Below are 23595 nucleotides of genomic sequence, written 5' to 3' on the forward strand. Positions count from 1 at the left end.
AGCCTTGAGACTGCATGAATGTATTAAACTTATGATACCATTCTCTTGGTGCTTGTTTCAGCCCATACAATCTCTTTTTGAGTTTACATACCATCTTTTCTTTCCCTTTTTCCACAGACCCTTCAGGCTGCTGCATATATATGTCTTCATGCAAATCACCATGTAAAAACACAGTCTTTATATCCATTTGTATGGGCTCCATATCTTCAGCTGCAACTAGGTCTAAAACGGTTCTCAAATTAGTCATCTTGACTACAGGAGAGAAGATCTCATCAATTTCAATTACATGCTTTTGCTTGTACCCCTTTGGAACCAATCTTGCTTTTACTTTGGTGAGGAACCAGAAGTGACCTTCATCTTGTAAACCCATTTGCATGGAAGTGTTTTTTGCCCTTTAGGCAATTGCACCAAGTTCGAAGTGCCATTTTTCTCAAGAGATTCTATTTCTGACAACATGGCTTTATACCATTTCTTGCTGTCCTGTCTCTCCATTGCTTCCTTGAAGCAAGACGGTTTACCACAGTCGGTCAACATGATGTAATCAGTCACATTGTTTGCACCATGAACAAACCTGTCAGGTTGTCTAGTAGCCCTAGACGATCTCCTAACCCAATGGTCATTGTTTGCTGGCTGTTCTTGCAAATTTTCATTTTCAGCATGGTGTCCTAGCATTTCAGCCTGCAAATTAGCATTAATAGCTTGCTGTCTTAGCTGTTCCTGCACATGTAATGGCTCATTATCATGAGCAATAGCTGGCTGATCATTTCTAGCATCATTTTCTACATTTACAGGTTCATTTACAGCAGGTATTTGTTGCTGTACAGTGGGCACATTTTACTGTCCAAAAGGTATTTCTTCTCGGAATACAACCCTACGGACCTCCTTAGTCTTTTCATGCTGTTTATGCATGCGATCTTCCCGGAAGACAACATCATTGCTGTGTACTACTTTCCTTTTCTCGGAATCCCACAGTCTATATCCCATTTCACTCTCGTCACCATATCCTAGGAAAATGCATTTAGAGGACTTTGGCTCAAGTTTGCTGCGTTTTTCTTTACGAATGTGCACTAAAGCCTCACAGCCAAACACTTTTAGATGAGCATATAGAGATGGCTTGCCCGACCACGCTTCTTGGCTCCCTCCTTCCCTCCCCACCCCACACCACCCTCCCCTCCCCCCCTCCTCCCCCCTCCAAAAAAAAAAAAAAAAAAACCTGTTTGGTGATTGATTAATTAAGTGAACGATTGTCATAACAGCCTTTCTTAAAAAACCATGGGGTAATGTAGCATGAGACTGCATCGTACGGACCTTATTCTGTATGGTTCGATTCATACGCTCTGCAACTCCATTTTGGGGTGGATTACAAGGGGCAGTGAGCTCTCTCTTTATTCCTTTGTTGCCACAAAATGCTTGAAAGGCCTTGGACGCATATTCCTCACTATTGTCAGAGCAAAGACACTTAAGTGTCTTATCTGTCTGATTTTCAGCCAATGCCAAGAATTTTTAAAACTTGTCAAGCACTTCATTCTTGCTACGAATAGGGTAAACCCATACCTTCCGTGTCGCATGATTAACAAAGGTGACAAAATTTTTCTTTTTCCCCAAAGATAATCCTGACATCTGACATACGTCTAAATGTACTAACTCTAGAGAAGAAGATTTCAAAGAAAGAGACTTTTTGTGAGACGTCTGTGCATGTCTACCATAAATACAATAATTACAATGTTCAAAATCAGCATAACGAAGACAAGGCAAGTAGCCTAAATGAGAAAGCACTTTCATTCCTGTTTGACTCATGTGTCCCAACCGACCATGCCACAAAGAAACACTTGGTTGCTCGGTCACGGCAACAACATGGTCACGCACACTAGATATATGAAGTGGATACAAAGTATCACTCTTGCAACCTTTGGCAATAACCCTAGATCCCTTACAAATATTCCATTTTTCATCACCAAAGGTGGTATGAAAACCATCATCATCTAGCTGCCCTGTGCTAATCAAGCTCTTCTTGAGTTGAGGTACATGCCGTACATGTTGAAGTGTAAAGACAGAGCCATGCTGAAACTGCAACTGTACACTGTCAATACTTGCAATGTCTCATGCATAGTTGTCCCCAAGATGGACAACACCATGTTGACCCCTTGTATAGTCAGAGAACCACTCACGATGGGGGGTGACATGAAAAGAAGCACTTGAATCGAGAATCCAGGTTTTCCATGTCATCATCTGTATCTGCAAGTAAAGCATGTGCACCAAAGTGTGAAGAGACAAAGAGTATGTCACTCCCACTATCACTATTATGAGTGACTACATTCACCTCTTCAATTTTGACACAGCTCTTCTTAGGTTGACTCTCTTTTTTCTCTTCCTTGCTATCATCTATCTTCTTGCCCTTTTACTTCTCTTTTTTTCATTTGTAGCAGTCACGTTTAAAGTGACCCTTCTTGCCACAATGATGGCATTCAACATCTTTGCCATGTGATTTACTGCGTCCCTTGTTATTAGATTTTCCCTTTTACTGTGATTTGCCCCTAGTATGCAAAGCACTGGAAGACTTACTGGATGCATTGTTTTGCCAATTCATTTCGTCCATGAGTAGAGCACTCTCTATATCAGCATACAAAAGGATCACATTAGAATTGCTCATAGCGTGCTGAATGTATCCCAACTCTCTAGTAGAGTGCAAAGTAAGAAAGTAGTCTTAAATTCCTTATCAATCATGAACTTCAAGGCAACTAGCTGTCTGAAAATGGAGTTAAACTCACTCAAATGAGCAGACATTGCTGTACCCTCTTTCATACACAAATCCATAAGCTTTTTCAGCCAATACACTTTGCTTACAACACTCTTTTGTGCATACAGTTCTTCCAGTCGAGTCCATATAGCATATGCAGAATCCAAGCCTTCAATGTTAAACAACAAGGCATCAGAAATCGATAGCTCGATGGTTGAGCGTGCAAGCTCATTTAACTCATCCCGATCGTTTTGTTCCATGTCTGTGGGCTTTGCCCCTTTGGTTTTAATTGGCTTTGCCTGCTTTATTTGCAACAGGATATTGTAGCATTGTTTTTGCCAAACTGCAAAGTTATGTGCTCCTTCAAGCTTCTTTATGTGCATCAGATTATTGTTGTCATTGCTGCCACCCATGATTTTCAGCCCAAATGTGACAAAAAAACAGCAAATGCAGGCCCAAAACTGTCACCCAAGTGACCAAGGTACAAACAAGTACCAACCAACAATAAATAACCACGTAGAAGCACATATTTCAGATCTGTAATTAAATTTTCAGAAGCACCAAACCATGTGCTATAGCATTATCCAACTGATTACAGCTGTTCCAAGGGCATATGCATCACATTACATGAGAAATCCCAAATTTTAGCTGCAATTTCTGTTGTACATGTATCCACGGGCATAAGATTTGACACATACGGTCAAAAGCCCCAAGATTTTTGTTCTCAAAGCATCAACCACACATCTACATTTTCTCTGTCATGCATAGAACAGGTCAATTTTGCCAAAATAGAGCAATTTCAGCAAAACCCCCAAATTTTACCAAGTGTTGATGTCCAAATTGTGTGGAATTCAATTTGCATGCTGAACAAATTTTGCCCAAACTGCAAAAGCCCCAAATTTCACGGGGTCCAATGTGCATCCATGTCAAGAAATTGGGTAAATTTCAGTCCAATTTGTGCATGTACATGAAAAGCCCGACATCAATGTCACAAATTCCTGCAACTTCTGAGACAGATATCACTGTTGCATCTTGCTCGCATCGAATTTGGACAAATCCCTAAAATTTCCAAGTCTTGTGTACACTAATTTCAGCAAAATTGAAAGAATTTCACTAAAATGTGAAAAGTCCCAAAATTCGTGGGTAAATGTGCACTGACTTTGCAATTTTTGAGTCAGATTGTCCAATTCCGCATTAAGATTCCCAAATTTGGGAAAAGCCCCAAATTTTTGGCTCAATTTTGCACAGATTTGAAATCTGTGCCTCGAGCGCGTGAACCCTCGGTAGGGGAGGGGGACTTTCAAAAAAATTTGAAGAAGAGAAAAAAAAATGGATGATGAGTTTGTTGACCCGTTAGTTGCGTGTCGTGAGCCCCGCTTTCGGTTTCGTCCGTCGAGCGTCGTCAGCGCAATCGTCAACTGTTGCGTGGTCGCCGTGCAGTGCGCCTCCAGTCTCGTCAGCTGCTACCCCGTCACGTGCCGACTACTGCCCTTGTCGCCCATTACGCGGCAGTCAATTATAACACGCTTATCGACTGTCCGCTCGCCTGAGCCTTGTTGCATAGCTATCGTCTGTCACACACTGCTAGTCTTGGACTTGACTCCTAGACTTGCCGTCAGTCACGACCTGCTAGTTTTGGACGTGACGCTTGTACACATGTCACCTCAAGTGTTGACTGCCGTGTAAAAGCAAACTTCTTCTCTTGTGCAGACTTAATTCACACTTTTTGAGAAACGGAACACCATTACCAACGCTCTAATATCCTTTTGTAGTGACGGGAGAGGCATGAAGATCGTTGCGCGTGGAGAGATAGAGAGAGCAGAGCAAAGAGTGTGCACGTTTGTAGGTACAATGACGGGTGTGTACCTCTAGGTTTTTAGATAGATATATATGTGTAAGTACAATGCTAAGGGTGTGTTCACACCCAAGCACATTTAAAGGTACGAGGCCTTTATTCCCAATAGGAACGGGGAACAAGAACGGAGACATGGACATGGTCAGGGACGAGGGACGGCTAAAAGCAAGGAACGGGGACAGGGGGTGGGATGCGGAAGGGATACCCATTTTGTAGCTTTCCATCCCTGTCCTATCCCCATGTTAGAGCCCCCTTTCATGGTAACAGGGGATGGCAATTTAGTATTCTTGTCCCTGTGGGCCCGTCCCTATTCCCATCCCTACCCCAAAATTGGTCCCATGTTACTATGTATGTGGGTGAATGTATATTACCAAAGAACATATAAAAAAACCACCCCTTAAAAGACATCCACTCCAATTTAAAAAAAAAACCTGTCAAAAACGTCCCCTAACAGGGGACGTGACAAGGGGACGGCCAGGATGGTGGTTGGGGATGTCCGCATCCCCTTTTGGCATCCCCATTCGGCCCATCCGTTCGGGACGGCGTTCCCGCGTTTTGGGGGCCTTTGGACTGTAGTCTTCTTTAGTTGGTTTTCTCAAATTTGAGGTTGCAGACTATGGAGATTGCTTTCAGGGCTAAGGAAGATTGAGATCTTTGAGGTGGAGACATATGCATATATTCTCTCCACACCCGTGTATATTTTTGCATCCTTACACAACATTCCTCACTATAGATTTTTTGCATTTCACTCTTTCTCTCTCTTCCTTCTCTCTCTGTTTACTCTTTGTCTTGGTCATTTGCTTCCGTATTGTTTCACTCTGACATGGTATCAAAGCATTGAAGGATTGACCTAGGGTATATCCATTTGAAGAGGAGATTTCAGCGCGACACAAGGCTGCGCTTTCAGTGTTTAAGTGCAAGTAGGAGGGCCACACATTAGAACAAGGCTGAGGCGAGCGTGGGCGTGTGAGAAAGGAGAAGATTTGTTGAAGCTACTGTTGGTTTTGCTGTTAGAGAAGAAAGAAGGTTGCGTTGTGGGCCTTCAAGTGCAGATTTTACCTTTTCATCGTAGGATAAGCTACCCATAGCTCTAGCAGGTTGTATCTTCACAGTCAGAGGGAGCTGTTTTTTTGTGTTTTGTGCAGACATTGTAGGTAAAGATGTCTTCTGAGGTCGAGACAGAGTTTCAGGCGATCATGGATCAAAAGGTACCTATCTTACCAGCTCTTTCATTAGATCAAAAGTTCGATGGTGAGAATTACTACATTTGGCGGGTCATGATGCTTGCCACTTTGGAGTCATATGATTTGGCGGAGCTTGTTACAGAGGCTATTCATCATCCTTCTTGCGAGATGAGTCTTGACTCTCTTCTAGTGATAAGGGAAAGTTGGCAAAGGCTTAGGCACATTGGGATAAACCCAATGCTTGCATTGACTCGTTTTTATTTCTCTCATGTACTACAATTGCTCTCTCTCATATTGAGCACTTGACTGTGGCCTAGGAGATATGGTTGGTGGAGCTTGATCAAATGTACAATCAGATGACCGTCATGAAGCGCGTTTCTTTGGAAGTGCAGATGCGGACCATGAGTGTCAACAAGTCATCTTCTATGTGGGAGCATATCAACAAGCTGAGACAGCTTCGGATGTAGGTTAAAAACTCTTCTTTTATAGCTGCTGCTTCGTTTCAGTGGTTTCTATTCCCCCTTGATTGCTTTAGGGCAGTCTAAGACTCTTTGGTGAGAAGAGTTGGTTCGTATGGTCTTGGACCAAGAGGTGCAATTGAAAGGTACCAATACTTTGAAATTTGATGGCCTTGGTTGGTCAGTCCTCTCAGAAGAAGGGGAAGGACCAAAAGGAGGAGGAGGAGGATACATCTAAGGAGGACAAAGAAAAGGATTCTACTTGTCACATTTCTGGCAAAACAGGTCCTTGAAAGAAGGATTGTCCCAACAAGGAGAAGGAGAAGGCAAAGAAGGAGAAATCTTCAAAGGATTCCGAAGCAGTGGCTGCTCCCTCATCCGCTGCTTCCTCCACTTGGAGGTGGTTGAGGATTCAACTCTGAAGAGAAGTTAAGGCAGAATAAGACTGCAACTTGTAGACTCCATTCTCCTCATAATCTGAAGAAAGAATCTGTCTTGATCCACGATCAAGAATCCGAAAAGAATCGTCATCAAATTCGACCAAAAGGTCAAGGGCACAAATCTTGTGTACTGAAAGTAGATGGTACCCTAAGGCCGGAACGTAAAGGACCTCGGATGAATGGGCACCACCTTGTCCATCTGGAATAAGATGCATGTTTCCTCGTCCTTGTATAGGAATAGACAAACTAATGAGAATCTAGCCATGCGAAGGCTGCAAATGAGCAACACCTTCTGGTGAAGGAGTCGCCTGCCATGAGGCATCACGATCAACAATCAACTCTCGAGTGTAGGGGGCCATAAGCGCAGCATATGCTTGGTTTAGCCACCTCAATTATGATTATCTTCGGAAGGTGTCAAAGGGGCAGCTTGTTTGAGGTTTGCTGGATATTGTGGTGAGCCAGTAGCCTTGTGTATCCTGCATCCGTGGGAAGGAGACTCATGATGTTGTTCCCAACAAGGCTTCGAGGCGGTCTTCCGTACCCTTAGTGCTTGTTTCTATTGATCTTTGTGGACTGATGAGGACAGAGTCTCTTTAAGGGAGCTTGTATTTCATGTTAATTGTGGATGATTACAGCAGGATGACATGGGGGCTTATTTCTTGAAGTTGAAGTCGGAGGCTTTCTTCAACTTTAAGGATCGGTTGCACTTTGAGGAGAACTGATTGGGCGGGAAGTTGAAGAGCTTATGATCAGATAAGGGCAAAGAATTTGTTTCTAATGAGTTTACTTGTTTTTGTGTGGATCGTAGTATTCACCAAGAGTTTGCCAATACCAACACCCCTCAGGAGAATGGCATCTTGGAGTGGAAGAATCATAGTGTCATCGAGATGGCCCATACCTTAATGGAACATCGTGAGAGACCTCAGTGTCTATGGGCCAAGGGTGTGGCTATTGTAGTTCACATGCTTAATCATTCCCCTACTTCTGCTGTTGTTGGCATGACTCTATATGAGGCGTACTTTGGGTCTAAGCTAGATGTTTCTTATTTTTGGGTTTTTGGGCGTGATGCCTATGTTCATGTCTTGAAGACTCAGCGTGACAAATTTGAAGGGGCTTTCAAAAGACAGGCGTTTATGGGCTATAGCTCGCAGTCTCAAGGCTACTGATTGTATGATCCTGTTAAGCGGGATGTTTGCACGAACTATGATGTTTGGTTTGAGGAAGTTCCAACCTTAGAGGGGGGTGAGAAACACCTTGTTCTTGGAGATTTTGATAATAGCTAGGCCCCAACAACTGTTCCTTTGGAGCCTGTGCTTTTTGAAACTCTTCTTTGGATGAGGAGCTACTTCTCAGCCACCAGATTCACCGATTGCTTCCTTGTTGTCGGTGGACTTTCCAGAAGTTTCAGTAGATAGAGTGTGATGAGGCGAGATCCGGTCTCCTCCTCGTTGGGCTCATGAGACTCTTCATGATGCAGGGATTAAGGGGGTTCCTAAAGAGTGGCAGCCGGCAGGATGGCCCACAGCATTCTCGGAGGAACCAAGCACACCACACTGAGCTTGTTTACACCAATTACTGTTTGATGACTCGTGTCATGTAGGATCGAGAGCAATTGAGTAGGAGTTGAGACGATTGAGAGGAATGGCACTTGGCTTCTCGTGTCAAAACCTCCTCATAAGAAGATCACTGGAGTCAAATGGGTCTTCAAGATCAAGTACCGCAACGATGGCACATTGGACAAGCACAAGGCCCGCCTTCTTGCTAAAGGTTTTGCACAATGCCCAGGCATTGATTTCCATGATACCTTTGCCTCTACAACTCGGATGGCCACTATTCGCATAGTTTTTGCCTTGGCTAGCCATAGGAGATGGCCGGTCTTTCTGCTAGATGTGAAGTCTGCCATCTTGAATGGGGAGTTGTAGGAGGAGATCTATGTTGAGCAGTCTCCCGACTTTGGTTCTTTTGATGGTAAGGTGTACAGGTTGTGGCTCTTTATGGCCTTAAGCAAGCTCTGCGTGCTTGGAATGAGAAGATTGATCCGTTCCTCCAAGAGAAACTAGAGTATTGGTGTTCCAAAGCCGACCCCCAGTTGTATGTACACACCTTAGGTGGAGGTCGTGTCTTGTTTGTCCTTTATGTGGACAACTTGATTGTGACATATGACCATACTGAGATGGTCGAGTAGACGAAGGCATGACTTCATGAGAAGTTTGAGATGACGGATATGGGATTTCTTCACTTCTTTGTAGGTCATGAGATCTATCAGACTCCGAGGGGGATCTTTATTTCCCCGCAGTGGTATGTACAAGAGCTCTTGACTACGTGTGAGATGGATGGGTTGCAATTCTCTTATAACTCCTATGGACTTGAATTGGAAGGCTGTAGCTCATTCCGATTCTCCTTTGGTGGATGCTACCCATTATAGGTAGTTGATTGGCTACTTGATCTGGCTTCTTAATACTTGTGTTGACTTATGTTATGTTGTAGGTGTGCTGGCTGGGTTCATGAGTGAACCCAAGATGGTGCATTGGCAGGTTGCTCAGAGGATTTTGTGGTTCCTATGGGGGACTCTTAATCTTGGGATGTATTATCTTGTTGGTAGAGGTGCAACGGACTTGGTACTTACAAGTTGGAGTGATTGAGATTGGGCTAGTGATGTGGATCATCGGAGGTCCACGACAGGTTATTGTTTTACCTTGGGTGCTGGTTTTGTTTCATGGAGTAGAAAGAAGCAACCCATAGTTGCCCTCTCTTCAACTGAGGCGGAGTATGGGGCGGTGTCTTCTACTACATGTGAGACAGTGTGGCTTTGTTGGCTCTTGGAGGAGCTTGGCTGCCCGCCGATAGGCTCTATTGTTCTATAGTGTGACAATGAGAGTTGCATTGCCTTGGGTGCAAATCCTATGTATCATGCTCGGATGAAGCATATTGAGATCCTGTACCATTTCATTTGATACCATTTCCTTGGTCAATTGCAAGATAGAGGACAATCTTGTAGACTTGTTTACCAAGGCGCTTCCCCAGGCTTTACTTCGATAGCACTCCAGATCCCTTAGCCTTCTGCTGTGTCCAGGATCTGAGAGGGGGTGTTAGAGTTGGACATTCCTTGGACATGCAGGAGCAACATGAGTAGCTGGTTCTGCAGGTACATTAGGCGACATGTGTAGGAGTGCCACGTGGCAGTTGGCGTGGCGCCGTCAGCCAATTGTAGCAGTCAAACAGTAGGGGGCTGCATTTAATGCAGCCGACCTACAATATTTTTTGTGTTTTTCTTGGCCTACTTATAGGCCTTGATTTCAGCACTCTTCCCCAGCTGGATTTCATAGGTTTCAGACTGCAGATCGTGGAGATTGCTCGCGGGGTTGACAGAGACTGAGATCTTCGAGGTGGAGACATACGCAAATATTCTCTCTGCATTTGTGTATATTTCTGCATCCATATACAACATTCCTCAATGTAGATTTTCTGCATTTCACTATCTCTTTCTCTCTCACTTCTCTCTTTGTTCACTCTTTGTCTTGGTCATTTGCTTCCACATTGCTTCACTTTGTCATAAACAACTTTCTATTCGACTTCTCCAAACTCTCTAGGAAGCTCGAATCCTTCCCATGTAGCAAATTTTGGCATTGGCTGTAGCAGTAGTCTCTATGAGCTAAGATATGCTAGACACAGTGGTTTTAATACAAAAATCGCTGATTTCTTTAGGCAGCCCACAAACATATTTTTCCACTTGCTCATGAAGGGCTATGAGGTGACGAGAAGTGACGGGTAGCAATGCCTCCCAAAATTTCTCATTGTACTCCTCCAAATTCTTGCATTTCTTAGTATCCAACTTTTTCCAAGCTGTCATGATGTCCACCTCAAAGGTTTTTGTGACCTATTCAATGCAAACATTTGCTTGAATTGTAGTCATTTTGATGGTGCTCTACCTTGCATCAAAAGAGTGGACCACCACTGCAATGCATTTCCCTTTAAGAAAGTGGTTGCCTTTCGAATCTTAAGAGGATTCTATGAAATTTTCTCGTGAATAGGCTGCATCAATGTGTTGAATGAAAGTCAAAGCTCTCAGCCTTTCTTGTGCACCACTGAAGGACTCAAGCCTCATTGCTTTTCCATCCTCATCATAGTCCTTTGCTACCTCTTTGGGTGTCAAGTTGTCATACATTGGCTGTTGTAAAAAGGGTGCATTTGCTGAGTTTACATCAAAACTAAAACAAAATGGAGCATTTTCATGACCAACACTCATTCCTTGAGCCCCATGTACAATGGCCCATTTGACCCTTGAATTTCACCTAAGACTTACTCTAAAATGACCCCAATTGGCCAAATGTTGTCCCAAATTTACAATGAATGGATTGGCATTTGAATTCCTTGCTAATTCCACAAATTTCAAGTGCTGAATTTAGTGTACAATGCCTTCTACTGATGGCAAAGGTCTTGAGGTGGTTTAACAAACTTAATTTTTGCAGAAATTTAGGGTTTACAACAAAATTCCCTTTGTTGTCCACCAGATTTGGTTGAGAGCTGCTCAAATAGCTGAGATAAGCTGAGATCTCTTGAGAATGGGTTGGAATAGTTGAGAGAATGCTAGAGAGGAAAATTTAGAGATTCCTTGTGGGAAATGGCTGAAATCTGTCTATAGCTTGTCAAATCTGCTCCTATAGCTGCTGCCTACAGCCAGAGAGGCCCAAAACTGCTGTCACCAGCCTTAAGACGCTGTTGCTTGATCTTGATGGTCGTTCTCTTGCTGGTCCGTAATCCCCTAGGGCCTCTGGCTGTTGTGTCTTGCAGCAAATGGCTGAAAACTGGTTTGAATTCTGATATGCTGTACCTTCTCTCTCTCTCTCTCTCTCTCTCTCTCAAGTTGGAAACTTTTTGAATGGCTGAAACTAGGCCCAAAAAATGTTTTCTTTGTTTGCATGGGTATTTTTGCCAAGTGGCAACCTTCTAAATCCATTTTTCAGCATTATCTAGCCATTAAATTAATTTTAAAAATTAAATAATTCTGAAAATTAATTTCAGTCCTCCTGACCCTACCCAAAATTAATTGTGCCCATCCATAATTAAATTGGCTAGGCCATTTGCAACTTGGAGTGGTCCCCAACCTTTGTTGAAACCTTTGTTGATCCTCAAATTGACGCTAGGTGTGTTGCTCTCCAAATCAAGACCATAATGCCTTGTTAGGGTTTCCATGAAAGAAGTAGTTGGAGAAATTATTAGAGGATCCGAAGATGAAGTTGTTTGAGCGACTGTGAATTAGATACATGTTGTTCATGTATCTTGCATAAACCAAGCTCTCCATTCTCACCACAAGATACTCTTTAAAAGAGCACTGACTTTGATACCATGGAAAGATATGCTAGGGTTTGCACAAAGAAAACACAAGAATGCATGAACAAGACCGAAACAAAATAACTCAGATAGCAACACAATAAATGCAAACCCTAAATCCTAAATACAAAATGCAAAAGCACAAATACAAAGAGAGAAGGAAGAGAACTAGTTAGAATAGAGGTTGATAAAGAAAAGTGTTGCAAACGTTGAAACGACCTATTGTAGATCCAAAAGCAATGTAACTGTCTAATGGCATCTAATCACTAGTAGTAGTGGGAGGCTAGGTGACAGTTGTAGAGACGGCATAGCAATAGTCACTAGGGGCTGGACAACTAGTGGAAGAGGGTTGATGGTCGAAACAGGAAATATAAGGATGGATTGAATGGTGGGTAACTTGTCTATTTATAGATGTAGAAGGATCCTCCTAAATTAGGGTTTTGCTTATGGGACACATAAACTCTCTAGGGCCGTGCACTGTGTAAGTTTTAATGCAACTTTTGGTAATTTACCTATTTTGGGGTTGTTTTAAAGAGCTAATTAGTTTGTAATGCATTTTTACCTCATCACAAGCCATTGAGTTAGGGCTGGAAATAGTAGGTTTCCAAGAGTGCAAACTAGGAGAATTGAGGGCAACTGGCAGTTGATATAGGGCGTGACTAAATAGGTTACATCTTCTCCCCTTGTCCTCATCCTCCTTCTCTAGTAGTAGTGTGCAAACATGGCAGAGTAGCTATGCAAATTAAGTGTTAGCTATTTGAGGCATGTAGGTATTGATGAGTAGGATGTCTAGTTGAACCCGCTTTGATACCACTATTGGGTACGAAGCTCGTGAGGATGGGCAAGTAGGCTATGGAGGGTGAAGCTCCATGATGGAGAGGAGGAGAAAGAGAGACATGAGAGTGTGTGTGAGAGAGAGTATTGCACCATATTTGGAATCAACTACAACGGACATATCCCAAAAGCACTTTCTGATTGGATTTATGCTCAAAAACCTTTATAAGTCTTTGAAGCCATGAATTGTCAGCCTTCTATCCAGGTACATGATTGAAAAAGAGATGATACTAATCAATAGCTACATTGAGGGTTAGGAAACACACACATTGAAAAAGTTTACAATTGCAATTACAACGGACATCCAAGGATAAATGCTTACCTTATCCAAAAACAAGATACAAATCACCATATTGAAGAGATTTCAAAACAATATATGCATGTATGCAAGGCATTCCATTGTTCAAGAGAAAAAGGACAATAGAAAAGAGATGCCCTAAGATAGTGAAGTGAAGTCAATAGTAAGTACTTTAGCATGATTTACATGGTGTAACAGATTATTCACATGGAAGTTGGCTCCATTTCCTCAAAGGGATGAATGGCCAAGTCTCCATTCATGCCAAGATGCTTACAAACAAGCTCGCTCATCTCTTCAAAGGAAACCGCACTTGTTAGATTTGTATTCACGAGTAGATAGACACTTTTGACACATGGCATGTAAGCCGTCAGTAGGCAGCAGGTTAGTTGGGCGACAGGTCATAGGCCTGTCGGCAAGCAATAGGCAGCCAAGGCGACAGGTCGTAGGCTAGGTGACAAGTTCGACATGTGGATGACATGTCATAGGCCCGTCGGCAAGCAGTAGGACAGGTCGCAGGCTAGGTGACAGGTTCAACACGTGGACAACATGTCGTAGGCCCTTCAGCAAGTTGCAAGTACATGTGGCGCTAGGTAGGTGACACGAAGCATCTGACTAGCGCGAGACGAGTCTTGGTCAACGCTAGGATAGACTCGTTTTCTTTTTTCTCAAATTTCCTTAAATTTGCCATTTTTTTCCAGTCTCCCCTTTGCTGGGCATTCACATGCAAAGCACAATGCACAATTTCGCCCAAGAAAATTGGGGGTTTTCTCCGATTTGGGGACTTTAACATAGCACATTTGGTGCCTATTTACCCGAGAAATTTTGGGGCTTTTCACATTTTAGTGGAATTTCTTCAATTTCACTGAAATTTGTGCACTTTGAATCCAATAAATTTGGGGCTTTTGCAAAATCCTATCAATTTGTGCAACAAATGTTTGGTATGTGCACTTGGGTACATGTATTGATGCAATTTGGACGAATTACCCTCTAAAAATTTGGGGCTTTTGATTAAAATTGTCAAATTCCTGGGAATGCGTTTGAAGCAGGAATTGCAGTGAAATTTTAGGGATTTTACATGTAATTAATTGGTGCCTTGGTCTCTAAATGTGACAGTAATTGCTTGAGGAGTGCAACAACACATAGTTTTTAATTCTGAAAATCTATTTGCAGATCTGAAATCTCTGCAATATCGGGATTTTCATTGCTGGTTGGTACTTGCAGTGTATCGTGGTTACTTGTGTGACATTTGGGCTTGCCTTGGGTGACTGCTTAGTGAATTTGGTACTGCAAATTATGGATGGAAACAGTGATTGCAACAATCTTTTGCAGATCAAGAAGCTCGAGGGTGCACATAATTTTGCAATATGGCAAAAACAGTGCTACAATGTCTTGGTGCAGAAGAAACGTGTGAAGCCCATCAAAACAAAGGGAATAAAACCAGCATACATGGAACAAGACGAGTGGGATGACTTGGATGAGCTTGCCCGCTCTACCATTGAGCTCTTAGTATCAGACAACTTGCCCTTTAACAATGAGAAGATGAATTCGGCATATGGAATGTGGCAAAGACTTTGTATGCGTAGAAAAGTTCAGCCAACAAGGTTTATTGATTGAAAAAATTAATGGACTTTCGCATGAAAGAAGGTACATCCATGTCTGTACATTTGAATGAGTTTAACTCAATTTTTAGTCAGCTGATTGCTTTGGATTTTCATATTGATGATGAGTTTAAGGCTACTTTCTTGCTATGCACTTTGCCTGAAAGTTGGGATACTTTTAGGATAACTTTGAGTAACTCGAATGCTTAGTTGTTATACTCTGATGTGGAGAGTTTTTTGTTGATGGAAAAACTCAATAGGCAAAATGGACTCAATCAAACACTATTAGGACATCAACAGAACATCACAGAACCTCATATCTCTATTGAAAAACATTATGAGCTTATCAAAACCATTTCACCCTATCCAAAACACTCTCAAACCACTTCCAAACCAATCAATCATCATGTAAAATCAACCATTCAGTTCACGAAAATAACAAAAATCAATAAAAAAAACAAGTCATAGCATTCAACATATCCCCACACTTAAGAAGGGAGCATTCTCATAACCTAGGAAAAAGAGAATATAAGTTCATCAAAGAGCTCAACTTGATCTTCAACAAAAATCTTGGTTGCGAGGTATTTGTGCATATTTGTAAGGAAGAACGCAACAAACTTAAGCCAAAGTCCTGTAAATGTATTTTTTTAGGATATGGTGATGAAGGTGAGACGGGGTATTGATTATGGGATCTCGAGAAAAGAAAAGTAGTACGCAGCAATGATGTTATCTTTTGGGAAGATCGCATGCACAAATAGCTCGAAAAGATAGAGGAGGTTAGAAGGGTTGTATTCTGAGAGGATGTACCAATAGGACAGCAAAGAATGCTTGTTAAATAGTAGCAAATACTTGGTGTAAATGTCCTTTAAAATGTAAGGAATGATTCTGAAAATGATTAGCAATAACTTGCCCATGATATATCACAAATTTAGCAAGAACATGTGCCTTTGGAACAACTAGAACTCTTGACCATTGAGTCTGTAGGTTGAGCAGAGTGTGAAGACAGCCAAATAGGTTCATTCGTGGTGTTAACCTTGTGGCTGATTATGTCATGTTCACAGAATGTGGTAAGCTGTCATGCTTCCAAGAAGCAATGGACAGAAAAGATAGTAAGAAATGGCATAAAGCAATACTGTCAGAGATAAAATCTCTCATGAAAAATGATACTTGGGATTTGGTGCATTTACCTAAAGGGCAAAAAGTGCTACCATGCAAATGGGTTTACAAAATGAAAGTCACTTCTTGTTCTTTGCCAAAGTACAAGGTACGCCTGGTTGCTAAAGGATACAAGCAAGGACATGGAATTGATTTTGATGAAATATTTTCTCCTATAATCAAAATGACTACTTTGCGAACCATCTTGGGCTTGGTTGCATCTGAAGACATGAAACTCATACAGATGGATGTATAAACCACCTTCTTACATGGTGATTTGCACGAGGAGATCTATATGCAACAGTCTGAGGGTTTTGCCGCAAAGGGGAAAGAGCACATGGTATGTAAACTCAACAAAGGTTTGTATGGGCTGAAGTCGGCACCATGAGAATGGTATCATAAATTTGATACATTTATGCAATCTCAGGGATTTCATCGTTCTGAAGTTGATCACTGCTTACACACCAAGAAGGCAATAGATGGTAGCCTTATTCTCTTGGTTTTGTATGTGGATGACATGTTGATTGTAGGCAAGGATGTTCATGCCTTGGACTCCTTGAAGCAGAGTTTACACAATAGCTTTGATATGAAGGATCTTGGTGAGGCCAATCACATTCTTGGCATGCGTATACTCAGAGATAGATCGAAGGGTCTTCTTTATCTGTCAGAGCAGGAGTATGTCACTAAGGTTTTGCAACGTTTCAATATGAAGGGGGGGGGGAGCCATTAGTGTACCATTGCCTCCATATGCGAAACTTAGTACAGATGACAACCCTACATTTGATGATGGAAAGGTTGAAATGGCCAAGATATCTTATGCTTCAGTTGTTGGTAGCTTGATGTATGCTATGGTTACTACATGTCCTGACATTGCATTTGCGGTGGGAGTGGTTAGCGGGCGGATACATGGCATATCCTGAAAAAAAGCATTGGGAAGCAGTGAAGGGCATCATGAGATACCTTAAGGGCACAAAGGATTTGTGTATCTGCTTTGGTAAGCAAAATTCATCTATTGTTGGGTTCACGGATGCTAACTATGCTGGCCATCCTGATTGCAAGAAGTCTACTTCAGGATATGTGTTCACGTTCATAGGTGGAGCAGTCTCTTGGATATCCAGGCTGCAAAAGTGTGTTGCATTGTCTACTACACAGGCAGAGTATGTGGTTGCCACTGAGGCATGCAAAGAGGCTTGTCTTTCACGTCTGGTGAGAGAGCTTGGTATTATAGAGGTTTCTATCCTCCACTGTGACAGTCAGAGTACTATCATACTAGCACGGAATCCTGTCTTTCATGCAAAGACAAAGCACATATAGGTGAAGTATCACTTTATCAAGGATGTACGTGACAACAAGAGCATTGAGCTTGTCAAGGTACATATAGATGATAACCGTGCAGACCTTACTAAGGGTCTTCTAGCAGAGCGGTTTGCTCATTGCCGCCAGATGATGGGGGTTGGATAGTATATGTTGGGAGGTGTAAAAGGTGTTCACACCTTTGACACACACACTTACACACCTATGGTGTGTTCACACATGGGAGGTGTATCATACTAGCATGAATCTGGTAAATGCAGTAGTATAACCAGATCACCAGAGGCTGTAGGAAGTTTGGCGACAGCAGAGGGAGTGTATGCTGATGCAGGGTGGCCTGCTGATGCAGAAAATGCTGGCTGATCAGGTAGAGAATGTGGGGCAGCAGCAGGCTGGCTGAAACGCAGCTGTAAATGGCCTCCAGACAGCAGCACAACAGCTGTAAACAGGGCATCTGGGGCTGGAAGGAGTGTGGCAGCAGTTGGCAAGGGGCGGGAGTTTGGACAGCCACTGGATGGCGTAAACTAATGGCTGGAATCTGCAGCGGAGTTATGACCTGCAAAGAAGGGATGAACTGAGTGGTGTGGGCAGCCTCCATTTATAGATGTGGATCCTCCCAAAGTTTGGGCGTTATATTTATGGTACATGAACTTTGGTAATCTTTGAGTTTTGGGGCTGTTTTAATGAGCTAATGAAGATTTAAGGTGTAATGCATCTCTTTTAGCTTAACACTACTGGCTTCAGATTGCTGGTATCATCATTGTTGCTGTCCGGGACTGTGCATTGCTGTTGGAGGATCTACACTGCTGCACTTCATGTTCTGGAGAATTTGTTGCCTGCATCAACTGCCTCCAAGAGGCTGCTAAATCATTATCCAGCCAGCTTGCTGCTTCATTTTGCTGTCATACACCATTGCACCACAGGGTGACACTCATACAGCATTTGAAATCTGTGTTGGGTATGAAACTCGTGGAGTTGTTTCTGGCATCTCTGACACCTTTATTCAGCTCACCTCTGCCCCTTTCTCAAGTCATGGAAGCTTGAGGCCCTTTGAATCATGCTCATTGCTATACTCTTCCCTTCACTCAGCATTGATCAGATTGTGTTATTGTGTGTCATACGCTCTGTGTCTTCTTTGTTTGCCCTAGCATTTTGTCACAGGTGGTGTGACTAAGTAGTTTATGAATCTCAAATTTAAGTCAATGAACACAACTGCATTGATTAGTATTTTGTCCTTTTATAGCAGTTGAAAACTGAATATTGCTGCTACAAATAAGAGTGCTCAAGTATATAGACACCTAGATTGATGTAGAAATGGGATCACCCATACAAGATATTGGATACTCAAGTTGTTTTTCCCAATTAAGAGCTATCTAGTTTCTCTCCTCTTATTCAATGAAGACTCTAGATCTCAAGTGGCGCTTCTTGCAAGGAACACATATTGGTGGCTGTTCAACAAGAGTTTTCTCTGTCACAATGCCCTGTCCCTGTGTTGCCGAAGGACAGTCGTATGTAGTCTTCCATTGTAGCTAAGATCAACAACACCAGTGTCTAACATATCTTCACAACAACTCAGCTTCAATCTCCAATTTGTTGACAAAGTTTTGATTGGGCATGAAATCTTCATTGATGAAGACAGCTCTCTCTGCACATGCAGAAAAGAGCATTTTAAATAAAATAAATTAGGGGTTTCCGGGAATTTTCTTAGTTTGATAGCTATGCAGCAAAGCAAGATGGCTGAGAAGTGGAGGAACGGTAGAAGAAACCAAAAGTTTTGATTTGATGTAAATGATTAGTGTTTTTCTTAGTTTCTTCACCACAGAAGTGCTTACATGAATATCTGAAAAACAGTGGGCAAAAGTTGCCAGATAGATCATGCAAGTTGGTGAGAGGAAATCCCTGGTTCTACATCCACACCCTTGGACTGGCACCTTTTGGCTGAAATTATTTAGGTGGCTAACCTAGTCAAGTGAATAGATTGCCATTTTCCAACTCATTTGTCTTTGTGGTCGATTATTTGTAGATGACTACCTAGATAGTCAAAAAATGGTCATGATCTATTCTGGCCCTCTATGAAAGGTGTGACCCAGTTGACATGTCCAGTCACAACCCTTTAGAGAGAAGTGCCACTGGGACTTGTATTCAAACAATATCCTATTTGACAATGTTAGTGAATCTCACAGGTGCACATGTGCTAGAAATCCTCGAACCTGATCACATTGTTAGTGGTTGTTTATATAAAGTTGTGACAACTTTACTTTATGAACTTGTTTTACTTCTGTGTTTCTACTTACAAACACCAGGATCATGTGACTAAAGGTGTGTGCAACGGTTTTATTCTTTAAGCTTAAGGAGAAAAACGATACTATAGTGGGTATGGTTTTATGTATGCTATTCAGCTTGCTGCCCATTCCCATCAACAATGTCATGGGAGTCACATTTGGTGGTTGTGTCTAAAACAAGACAATACTTCGATAGGTGAAAGCTCCACGGCTCATGCAAGGTGTTTTTGCTGCTATCGGGGACTACTACTTGTTCAAGCTTACAAAGCACTATTGGGGAGAATATGCTGCTCGGTGGGCTGTATCCAAGAAGCTCCTGTTTTGAGAACAAAAAGCATTTCCGTCATATAATCTAGAATGCTGGAAGACACAGCCAATCATTCTCTTTACTCCTTAATGAAACATTACAGGTGTTTTGTCAAATCATCAATTGGTTTTCTTTCTTCTGCATGGTGCGGACATTCTCAAATTCCTTAGAGATGGTGCTTACTTTGGTAGCCTTGTACTACTGGGTTTCTAAGAAGAAGACTTTCAGTCTGTGTTCTTGCCATCTGACATCACGCCAAGTGGCTCTTTTTCTGGCTGCATTAGCTTGTGCACTACGGCCAACGAGTGCAATAGTTTGGTTATATGTCGGTTTAGTTGGGCTTTTTCAAACTCACAACAAATTGGGGCTGTTACTTGAAGTATTTGTGATAGGGTATGCAACAGTGTTATTTTGAGTTCCATTGTTCTGTTAACATATTCAGAACCTTCTTAACTTATACTGTTTTCCTATTTAAATTATGTTAGGGCTATTGTGCTTGGAGCTACCAGTCTGCTGGATAGATGGATGTACGGCGAATGGACTTTTGTACCCCTCAATTTTGTGAAGTTCAATTTTTTGTCTTCAGGTGGTGACTATTATGGCACCCACCCTTGGCATTGGTATTTTTCACAGGGGTTTCCGGCAATGCTTCTCACCTTTTTACCTGTGTCACTTCTTGGGATATGGTGGTCCAAACAGTGGGATATGGCAGGCCTAATAAGCTGGGTCTTATTTCTATACAGCTTCCTTGGACATAAAGAATTCAGGTAAGGATGACAAACATATTTCATAACTAGTGAGACATGGATTCAATGTTTGCACGAAATACTCCAGCAGCCTTGAAGCACACTGTTGAATATCACAGGTGCTGGAGTGTCCATGATTAGTCTTGAAGTTCACAACTTTATCTGACAAATATGGTAAGAAACTATATCTAGTTAAAAACACTTACTGGAATAGGGTTCATAGCACTGGTTTTGGCAAATGGCTTTGAGCTTTGAAGTTTGCAGACGGCTTCATGAGATATGCTCCCTGAAATGGTTATTTTGTACAATAATTGAATATGTTCCTAAATTTGTGAAGTATTGAATCTCATATCTCAACATTTAAGACAATGTCTCACACTGCTTTTTTTCACACAATATTCTTTATGTGCATATGCTGATGTTCTTTTCTTTTCTTTTGGGAGGATGTTTGGCATTTTTCAAGCATGTTCAGCAGGGCAGCTTATTAAAACATGATTTGTATTTGATGCAGGTTTGTGTTGCCGATTCTGCCATTAGCGATGATGTTTGCAGGATATGCCATTGCTTGCATGCAGCAGTCTTGCAAAACCCAGGTGTGGCAGTTTGCTTCTAGCACACTGCAAATAAAGGTTTCTGCCCAAGTCAAAATGTCCCCTAAGAAGGCAAGTGAAAACCATAAACGTCAGACTCAACAGTTCTGGTTTCATGCAACTGTTGCATGCTTATTGGCGACAAACCTCCCAATGGCTTTCTATATGTCCGCTGTGCATCAGGTTGAATCTCCGCTCAAAGTTATCCGTACAAGCTTTATTAATAGCAAGTGACTTCGTAGATGTTTGCAGAATGCCTTGCTTGAGCAAAGGAGTATTTCTTACTATTTGTTGAAACATCTCATGCTACTTGAATCTGAGATCAATTTGTGCTGGAGTCTTGTCATCTCACCACTGACATGGATGTTCATGCATGCAGAGAGGAAGTGAGTCAGTAATGCATTATCTTTCCAGTGAGGTCACCAGTGGACATGTGAAGAGTGTGATGTTCTTGATGCCATGCCATAGCACACCTTTCTACTCTTTCCTTCATTCAAATGTATCGATGCGGTTTCTAGATTGCACGCCGAGGTGTGCCATTTCTCAATGTTTTCAAGCATTACCAATCTGATGGCTCCTCTCATCAATCAGTTAGGTATTGCTAGCAATTATTCTGTCGCTGATGATCTGTTTATGCAGTGATGAGCTTGGGTATGTGGATGAGGCAGATCGCTTTTTTGCTGAACCAGAAATTTTCCTGTTTGCAATGTTTCAAGATGTACAAGGGCTACCCACTCATTTAGTGATGTTTGATTCCTTGGAAAGGTCCATTTCCACTTTCCTGAACAGAAGTGGCTACAAGCTAGTAATTCTCTGAGCTCTGGAAACCTATTATGGTGTACACAATTCTGATTTATTGTTTCTATTTGTCTGTTTGCAGTTTATGCCAATGTGCCAGTAAAGAATGTACGTGTGCACTTGTTTTGCAGGTGAAGAATATTTTTCATGCACACTTTGCTGTAGACCGTGGCCTTCAAAAATCTATACTTGTGTATATCTCAGAGCGATCAGCCATTTCATGATAAACTACTGCCTTTGACAGAGGCTTTGCTGGAGAGATGGTGCTCAGTTTAGGTAAGTGCTGAATGGCAGTGGAGAAAAGTATGATAATTTGGGTGTACTTTGAACTTTTGTTTGATAAAAACTTAGTTGAGTGTCTTATCTTCCAGCTGCTCGAGATGGAAGATTTGAGCCAGGAATGAAAGATAGTACATATGACAATCTGTGTATATTGAATATTTACAAGGTGCAACTGTAATGGTGTAGCCTTGTCCAAGAGCTCTACTTCCATGGTTTCTTTTTTTGGCAAATAAAAATATGGCCAATTTTATTTCTCAGAAGAATTTTACAGTGAAGTACATGTTCTCAGCAGTCTAGCTGGAGCTGTCTCAAAACCACAAAACAATCATATATACAAGCCTCTCAAGGTGGCCTAGGGTGTGAGGGAGAAAGAATTCCATGATTTTTTGTCTGGAGGTTCACGAATTCTCAAGGGAACTCTCTTCAGGCTTCAAGACACACAAGTTATATTGTAGACTTTTCTGTACAATTGGGTGCTTATTTTGACCATTTTATCAAGTGGTTTAGCTAAGGCATGTTCTGCTGCATCACATTTGACTTCAGACTTTACAGACTTTTCTAGATCAGAATGGCCCATTGGAGGCGATCGCTTTATTTGATAGCCAAAAGCTGTGGCTTTCAGGTCTGCAGTGCTTACTTTCTTTCCATCCAATGGAGAAAACAAAGAGGTTGAAATGTGACCGGTTTTTGGGAAAACAATAAAAAATAGCCGTTTTCATCAGGACCAACTTGAATTTCAACTGGTTTTATGGAAATCCAGCCAGGAAAAATACACTAAAGAACGGTTTCTTGTGATCACTGCTCAGAGCTGGTTTCAACTTGTCATTGCCCTTGTTAAAGGAACTCTGTGGCAATTATTGGGGCGGACTGAAATTCTGCCACTGAAAAATAGCCCTTTTGCAATCTTCCTAAAATCTCTCATTCAATCTGCTACTTGGGTTTTTTGGAGGATAATATTTTGTTTGTACTGTATTTGTCTCAAGTTTTGTGAGAAACATGATGCATCTTCTCTACTGTATATCTCTACTACACCAAAACTACAAGCGATCCAGTTTCGAAAATAATAAAGTGCCACATTCTCCTTGTACATCGTAAAAAATTCTCATTCATATCTCTCTCTCTGTCTTTCTCATGCAACTTGGTCTTGGCAGAGGTGTATGATGCATCTGTAGGTTCTATATCACACTTACATATTGTGTCTACATGGATGCATGCTTGTGCATGTGCATGCACACTATATCACACATATACATAGTGTCTACGTGGATACATACTTGTGCATGTCCGTGTACACACTATATAGACATTGATCCAACTAGTTGGATGCATGTGCATGCATGCACACTACATAGACATTTATCAACCTAGCTAGATGCATGTACATACATG

General features: G+C 41.9%; 1 protein-coding gene across 3 annotated transcripts in view; it reads left to right on the forward strand.

The window, feature by feature from the left end:
- LOC148035167 (Alg9-like mannosyltransferase family) overlaps positions 1-23285 on the forward strand; it is a 45776-nt gene extending 22491 nt beyond the window's left edge. Inside the window, exons 3-10 of one of the 3 annotated variants that reach the window (XM_087680134.1) lie at positions 19680-19784; positions 19894-20183; positions 20276-20557; positions 21048-21309; positions 21506-21657; positions 21766-21931; positions 22056-22200; positions 22296-23285. In XM_087680134.1, the coding sequence (XP_087536260.1) occupies positions 19680-19784; positions 19894-20183; positions 20276-20557; positions 21048-21309; positions 21506-21657; positions 21766-21931; positions 22056-22148 (1350 nt within the window). In that variant the 3' untranslated portion in view covers positions 22149-22200; positions 22296-23285. Of the gene's footprint in view, positions 1-19679; positions 19785-19893; positions 20184-20275; positions 20558-21047; positions 21310-21505; positions 21722-21765; positions 21932-22055; positions 22201-22295 lie in introns of those variants that run through there. The other 2 variants (XM_087680135.1, XM_087680136.1) reach the window with 2 other exon arrangements.
- The last annotated feature ends 310 nt before the right edge of the window (positions 23286-23595 follow it).

The sequence above is a fragment of the Lygodium microphyllum genome, chromosome 6, assembly GCF_053477565.2.
Source record: "Lygodium microphyllum isolate KBCC chromosome 6, Lygodium_microphyllum_v1.1.10, whole genome shotgun sequence".
NCBI lineage: Eukaryota > Viridiplantae > Streptophyta > Polypodiopsida > Schizaeales > Lygodiaceae > Lygodium > Lygodium microphyllum.